This window comes from Bombyx mandarina, chromosome 04 (assembly GCF_030267445.1).
Source record: "Bombyx mandarina strain Sakado chromosome 04, ASM3026744v2".
Classification (NCBI taxonomy): Eukaryota; Metazoa; Arthropoda; class Insecta; order Lepidoptera; family Bombycidae; genus Bombyx; species Bombyx mandarina.
In genome coordinates, this window is record NC_143211.1 from 8901427 (window position 1) to 8909793 (window position 8367).

Genomic DNA, 8367 nt, shown 5'->3' on the forward strand with positions numbered 1-8367 from the left:
ACAAAATACTTCAGTTAGGTTTACTTCTATATTGAATATGTATACATGACTAATATAACTGAACCGTTGACTAGATGTGTCGTAGAACAAATAAATATACCTACCATGAATTCATTTTATAAATACTGCTTTAAATAAATCTTGAAATTACAACTAGTAAAGGTTTGCTTCCTTTAAAATGTATATATTTATTAAATATAGCGAAAATTAAAGTGAGAAAACATTTTAAAATCTGGTTGTGGGTGTAAGAAAAAAGGATGTAAAAGTGGTTCATGGCATTACAAAGTTAATGTAGCTGGGAGAAATCAAAATGCCCCCACCAAGCACTATTGCTACGACATTTTTCAACTCATTGTGGTTCTGTTTTTATACTAGATTTGTTTTTAATAGCAATTGTTGTTGCATATACAAAATACAATCTCAATTACTCAATATAGTTAGATTTTAGAGTACAGAGCAGACAAATTATAACATCAACAGTCATATGTAGTAAACAATATGTAGGCTCAGATTTTAATCCCTAAACTTTCTATTAGATACAGCTGTAAATATATATTTAATTTACTTCTTCTAGAAATTTTTCTAAATCTAACCATGCACCCCAATTTCAAAATTATAGGAAATTTTTACAAACAATAATAATTCCATGTGTACATTATATTTATAATTATATTAAAACTTAATCATCTTAAATACATATCCTGTAATTATATTTTTAGGATTGTACAAAAAGGTTTTTTGGGAGGTCCATTTTAGAAAATTGCAGGGTATTATCTATTATTTGAAACAATTCAGATGGTTGCGGGATTCTTCCAGTCTCTATTTTGGACCAAAGCGGAATGTTGTTAAGAGATATCTCAAAAGCTCCAGAGGATATTAGCTGTCCTTCAATCATGTTTGCTAAAAAGAACATCATCATGCATGCATACAGCTTGTTTTCAAGGCACCAACTCCACCAAGCAGGTTGTGGTTTGTTCAACCAAGCAAAAATATTCACACCGCTGAGTATACACATGATGACCAACATTTTGCCAAAACCCTGAAAAATAATTATTTATAGCTGTCAACATTTAATCTTGTTTCATGAAATCTGAAATACAGCTTATAATATTTTTGTAATCAGTTTTCTTGCCTAAACAACCAAATTACAAATTTAAGGCTAAATTTTATAGTGGGCAGTAGTGGCCTATAATACCATCTAGCTTTTTGGGCCAAGAAGCAGTCATGTCAGCATGGTTTCAGATTTGAGGGGTGAGACACCCAATACAATACAATAGAGTCTTTGACCGCATGTATGAAGGTGGGTTGTAGCTTACATATTGTGATTTAGACATTACAGCTACTTATCCGACTGCGACAGGGCAACATAAAGCCACCGTTGCCCAAGACATGTCTTGTTAGATCCCTCGGATTCACTCTCGGTGCTTTTAGGCCTCTCGAACACCAGAGAACTAACCCATAGACACAGCTCATTGAGTTTCTTGCCGGATCTTCACAGTGGGTCACAATTCCAGTCCAGTGGTAGATTTTGTGAACCATTACTCTTGCTAGGGCTAGTGTTAGCAAATTCTATTGAGCCCGTGAGCTCACCTAACCAGGTGTAGCTGTAATAGTCTCTTAGGCTACCAACAAATAGGTAGGGGAAAAAAAAACCCATCACAGTTTAGTAGACTTAACACAGTTGGGTGGAGTTCACTCACTAATATAATAATATACAATAATAAAATTAAAATAGATGGGTTTTGAGATTGTTTTTCAGAAATAAGTTATTTGATAAAAAAATCGAAATAACTCTAAGAGTAGATGAGCTGAAGGAGCAAGCTGTATAATTGACAATCGCTGATGGACAGATCAAGATGCCAGTCGCAATGACTGCAGTGTTCACAGTGTAGTGAAAAAAAAGTAGAAAATAAGGTAAAAAATCCATTAATACTTACAATAATTCGTGAAAGATACATGTTAAAACCAGGTGGGTCATAGTTAGCTCCAATGACAGAAATCTCTGGGTATTTTTGTTGTATAATTCCTGCATAGTCTTCAAATACCTTTTTGTAGCCACAAGAATAACTGAAAATTTTAGTAATTATTTGGTATGCCTTCCTATCTTGAATGGTATGTTAACATACCGTTAACTTACCAGTAATAGATATTCATTGTATGCCCGACACTTGAACCAATTTTACTAATGCTGCCTTCATCACTATCAGCATTGATATGAGTTAGTGTAAATAATAAAGTACAAACGAGTAACATCGCGTTTAGGTAAAACATATTGTTTGACATACTGATATCTTTTCTAACCGAATTTAGTAGATAAATGGGTGAAGATCGTGCTTTCGCAATGGTTATTCCTCTTTACTACGGAATATTTATTTTTAGGCGACCGAATGTTTTCAATTTCGTAATGAACAGAAACAAAATGTAATACAAATCTATACTTAATGGCTTATGAACTTTTAGAAACCACTGTTTGAGTGCCTCTTTAATTTTATTTTTTAAATGACATTTTTTGATTATCAAAGAGAATGTAATCAGCAGCATAGATTATACACTTAATATATATCAGCAGTGTCACCCCATTTGGCGTTTTGTAACTTGTTTTGTGATACTGTCATTTACGGTTCTTTTTTAACTTTTTTGTTTAATACAACATAAAAATACTCTAATCTGAAACCCATGCAATTGGTAGAGCGAGTAGACCACTTGAAAATATTATTATGGACAACAATGAAAATATATGTCCTTTTAATGGACGACCGGTTGTCTGGACGACCGGTTAGTCTGGAATTTTCTAAATGAGAAGTTCTGAATTACATACACCTGCTCTTATTTCAAAATAAACGAATCGGTAATTTCATAAATTTTATCCTAATATCTTTAGAGTAAAATGTAAATAAATATTGAAAATTTACATGAGAAGTTTGTCACATTTCAAAGAAGGCTCATAAAAATTCAATAGGAAAACCTTCTTAAAAACTATGTAAGCAATATATATTTTTTATAAATAAAAAAATTAACCATATTATTACACACATATCAAGTAAGTACTGGTTACTAGACAGTAGACGTAATATTAAATATCTTTGTATTTCGAAAGAATTTAATAAGACTTTTTGGCGGGAACGCGAGGAGTGAAGTTGTGTGATTTGTTTTATTTTGTCTATTTAGTGTTTCTTCAGGTTTAAATGTGTAATAACGGTGGTTTGTTAAATGTTTAATATCTGTGAAAGTGCACAAATGTGAGAAAATGAAACAAAGCCGCTGGACGTAACTTCTCAGGATCTTCCAAAAAGTCCACTGAAAAAATCTCAGTAAATGAACACCATTTTCCTGAGTTTATATTTCACCCCATCTAATCTTATTTCATTTCATTTAATTTCATCGCAGTTGATTAGCGTCTCAAATTAATCATCTTCATTTCATATCACTCCATATTATATTTTTTTATAAAAATAAGCATATAAATTAAAATAACACTTCACCTAAAAGTCTTAATTACCGGGTCATAAAATCCCTTAAAAAAAGAATTTAATAAATATGTGTACGATAGTACCTACCTATTGTTTCAAAAAAAAAAAATCGCCAAATTGTGGTGTAATTTAAATAAGGCCAAAACAAGTAAAACATAAAACACACAGCTGTCATAAATCATAAAATTTAACATCCTAAAGTTTATTTAGGAAATTCTTACTAAAATGTCTCATCATCATTGTAACCATGACCACGATCATGGTAGTGTTGAAGATATTGGTATACAATACAATCTTCATGAAAAGATTGATTTGGACCACTTGGAATGTTTGAACGAATCCCTTGAGGGTTCGGGTAAAAGTGTTTTTAAACCTTGGGACAAAAGATTGGATAGAAGCAAAGCAAGTAAAAATGCTCATATTGTTTTTTTTTTAATAACATGACTTTATTGATTGATAGTGATATTTTCCAGTTTGTTGAAAGTGATGCTGATGAAGAACTGTTGTTTAATATACCATTCACTGGAAATATAAAACTTAAAGGAATAAAGGTTGCATCAGAGGATACAGATTCACATCCATCAAAATTAAGATTGTAAGTGCAAAGAAATATAATTAAATCAGGAGTTTTTTTTATTACCCTTGTAGGCAGAACGAGCATATGTTATGTCTCTCAAAATATTAAATCTAAAGGAATATACAATAGCATTATTATTAATTACCATTGATGCCAAAATTAATTTGTATGTATTTAAAAATACATAAGTTGATATTTCTAATATATTGCATAATTGGATTTTTAGGTTTAAAAACAGGCCAAATATGACTTTTGATGATGTTATGATTGAACCTGATCAAGTATTTGAGCTACAAAAGGATACAGATGGAATACTTGAATACTGTCCAAAGTAAGTGTGAAACATAAAACTTAAAACAATTAGGACCTAGCCAATAGTTTGTTGTAAAAATATTATCTGTTTATGAAGTGATGTGGATATAGTTTCGCATTATTTACTCAAGCATTATTCTTGATGTTATTTATAATTAAGTACATAAATACAGAATACATAATTTGAAGTTGTCGTGGCCTAACGGATAAGACGTCCGGTGCATTCGTGTTGAGCGATGCACCAGTGTTCGAATCTCAGGCGGATACCAATTTTTCTAATGAAATACGTACTCAAGAAATGTTCACAATTGGCTTCCACGGTGAAGGAATAACATCGTGTAATAAAAATGAAACCCGCAAAATTATAATTTGCTTAATTACTGGTGGTAGGACCTCTTGTGAGTCCGCGCGGGTAGGTAGCACCACCCTGTCTATTTCTGCCGTGAAGCAGTAATGCGTTTCGGTTTGAAGGATGGGGCAGCCGTTGTAACTATACTTGAGACCTTAGAACTTATATCTCAAGGTGGGTGGCGCATTTACGTTGTGGACGTCTATGGGCTCCAGTAACCACTTAACACCAGGTGGGCTGTGAGCTCGTCGACCCATTTAAGCAATAAAAATAATAATATATATATATATATACATACATATATATATATATGTAAAATTTCAGAAAAATAAAATATGTATAAGGCCAAAACTTAGTTAGCTTTCTATTTCCTTCAAGAAGTCTATCAACCCTCTGTTGTTGATGGTAATAAGGGCATAAAATATACAAAATGGAATATCATGCTTGAAAAAATCTATTAGGGGCATTAAAGGAGAAACCCGAAATCCATACAAACTTGGGCCTGGCGTTACAGTGCTAGAATTTGCGCATAAACTACAATACCTAAGAAGGTTTCATGAGCCCAATTTTCAGCTCTCCCAGCAATGGCCAAATTGATAAAATCAGACAATGTTTACATTTTAGGTTATGTTTATTGTTCGAGATATTTGAATAAAAAACGATATTTTTGAGGCTGTCTCCTACTAAAGATGAGTATTTTTTTATGAAACCTGTTGCAGCAACAGGTTGCTTTGAAAATAAAAATGGAACCTGTTACCAGAAATCGCGCATTAGGTTGTTTCCGAAAACGAACGAAAGCCAAAAATTAAAAACAACTTGATGCGAAACGCGCTGCGCACGAAATGATTTTTCTAAGGGATTTTATGACCTGGTAACTAAGACCTTTAGGTCAGTGTTATTTTAATTTTAACGAAAAAAATTTTATATGAAAAACGATACTTATATGATAACTTTTTTATATAAAATATAAATCATTACGTGCTCCCATATTATCTCAACTCATTTCATTTCATTTTATTTCACGACTTTTTTTAATTTTATTGCTTAGATGGGTGGACGAGCTCACAGCCCACCTGGTGCTAAGTGGTTACTGGAGCCCATCTAGACATCTACGACGTAAATGCGCCACCCACCTTGAGATGTAAGTTCTAAGGTCTCAGTATAGTTACAACGGCTGCCCCGCCCTTCAAACCGAAACGCATTACTGCTTCACGGCAGAAATAGGCGGGCGGGCGGTGCGGACTCACAAGAGGTCTTACCACCAGTAAAACTATTAATGTAACTACACCATAGAAAAACTCAAAAGTACCAAATCGGGCTTTTCATGTTATATTTAAGATTGCCAGTTGAAAATATTTTGAATTGCCGCAGTTGCCGACATGATTTCATGTCATAACTAAATGGCACAGTTATTTATTTCTTTTAATGATTTTTGTTAGTATATTTTGGTGCTTTACGTTACGTTATTAAATGAGATTAAGTTAATATATTGGCCAGCGAATCATGGCACAACTAAATAGCGGCAATCCAAAATATCTTCAGTTGGCAACATTAAAGATAACTTAACATGATTTGATACATTTGTGTTTTTCTATGGCATAGTCACATTAATATAAAAATGCAAAACTACCCTTTCATGCCATATTTAATGTTGTCAGTTGTAGATATTTTGAATTGCCGCCATTGTAAGTAGTTGTGTCACTATTCGATGGCCATACTCTATTTACATTGATTAAAATACCTATAAAAACAGTCATTTATTCTAAAACAAAGAAGTATTAATTATTTTTAACACTCGATTTCCACTAAACTGATCCTATTTTAGGGATGCTCTAATTCTAATTCGCACGTTTGTGGAGCTAGTTACGTATATTGAAATAAGTGTTGCAGATGTTTACAAAGATTGTTTAAAACAAAAAATAGATTTCAACTTATTTTCTACACTTGGCCATTGTCAATGAAGCTAAGATTTCAATAGGTTAATCAAGCAAAATAGACGATTTTTTGGTACATATCCCATTCGTGTAACGCTTAGGCCCAGAATGGGGTTTCTCCTTTGTTTTGTATTATAGTTATAATACACATCAATGCTATCCAAGGATATTTTGTATATTCTTGTTCTTAGTTTGAAAAGATTCTGCACTAAAAATTTAGTTGCTGAGCTGAGCTGAATTGGATGATTAGAAAAATAAATTAAAAACAAATGATTCGTGCTACGTACCTTAGTTTTTGAAATTTTGTAGCATCAATTTAAAGTTTTAAAACAAGAGCAGTTAATTAATACATCTGTATATATCATACAGTGAAGTAATTTAATGAGAGAATAAATTTTAACCCTATCGCTGCAGCACTGCACTCCATTAGAGTGACATCGCTGAATGGTGCTGAATGGACCACCATACCATTGGAGCTAGTGAGCTACAACCTCAGGAAGTTCATTCATACGACAGCGGGTTAATTAATTAATTTTGATCAACACTATGACAGTTTGAAAGTACTGTAACCATCTGGTTATGTTACTATTGACACTAGCACCTAGTACTAGTAATTTACCACTATCGACTAAAAATGGACCAATAATTCACGCTCATGCACTCTGAACTAAATCTTATAGACATGCTCCAAAGAAGTCCTTTGAAGATTTTTTCTGCAATCATTGTCACTGAACAGCAATTTTTGGGCTTCATAGCAGGACATACGACATTAACCTGTGGTAATCAAAGCATGAAAAACCGTGGCAGTGCTACGTAAACGTTGTAGCCATTTCTGAATAAATATTTTTTATTTTTATTGCAAAATTTACATCATCATCACCTTTAACGTTGCAGCCTATGGTATATCTCCAGACTCCTCTATTCATGACTTTCTCCTTCCAGTTCTTAACAATTTAATTAATTCTTAATTTCTTGCACTACATCATCTAACCATCTATGTTTCGGACCATCACAACTTCTGCGGTCATCCAGTTTGCCATATAGTTTATTTAGTCTGCTATTTCAATTTGATTTCAGGATTGTTACATTTTCTTCAGTATCACATCTAACAATGCACTTTCCAAAGAACTTTGGGGCAGAAACAACAAAAATTTATTACATTGGATTAAAAGGAGAATGGACACCTAGTCATAGGCATGGTGTTACCTTATGCTCATATGAGGTTATGCCCAATCTAGATGATCATAAGTTGAAGCACTTAGATTCTGTAGCCAGGACAATAGAATAAATAACTTTTAATTTAAATATTGAGCATTTCTTATTAATTTCCTTAACCTTTAGTTTTATTATCTGATCTAAAAAGAAAACGGGAATGTTAGTCGATCAAGGCATCTGGGTGAACATTCATTCCACAACTGAACGTGAACAACTTAATTTTTCAACTTTGAAGTGTTGTTTGTGGCCAAGAGTGTAAGATTGATTATTATATCACTATAAAAAATCATTCTTAGAGAACTCGATATTCTTTTTAAAATCACTTAACACGTTAACAGTCCGGTGTTACGTTATGTGGTACACGGTGAGCGGTTCCGCCGAGTTCTTGTACCCTATGAGGTACACGAGCCGATGTGTTTCTCTACGGGGCCTAGAACCACGGACTTGTCAAATTAGTTAGTGTTTTCTTTATGGACTTGTGGCCAAGGATCTAATAAATGGAAAAAGTCG

The 8367-nt window shown here is 33.1% G+C and overlaps 2 protein-coding genes across 2 annotated transcripts; one reads left to right on the forward strand and one right to left on the reverse strand.

Annotated features, from left to right (window-relative positions):
- Window positions 1-9: 9 nt before the first annotated feature.
- On the reverse strand, window positions 10-2551 carry SelT (selenoprotein T). Its single transcript, XM_028187475.2, has 3 exons — window positions 2138-2551; window positions 1938-2067; window positions 10-1039 (listed from the first exon to the last, which is right to left on the reverse strand). Exons 1-3 carry the CDS (start codon window positions 2281-2283, stop codon window positions 716-718), a joined length of 600 nt encoding a protein of 199 aa, XP_028043276.1. The 5' UTR covers window positions 2284-2551; the 3' UTR covers window positions 10-715.
- Window positions 2552-3563: 1012 nt separating this feature from the next.
- Window positions 3564-7947, forward strand: LOC114252818 (PITH domain-containing protein CG6153). Its single transcript, XM_028187473.2, has 4 exons — window positions 3564-3872; window positions 3944-4065; window positions 4274-4378; window positions 7720-7947. Exons 1-4 carry the CDS (start codon window positions 3696-3698, stop codon window positions 7928-7930), a joined length of 615 nt encoding a protein of 204 aa, XP_028043274.1. The 5' UTR covers window positions 3564-3695; the 3' UTR covers window positions 7931-7947.
- Window positions 7948-8367: the final 420 nt, after the last annotated feature.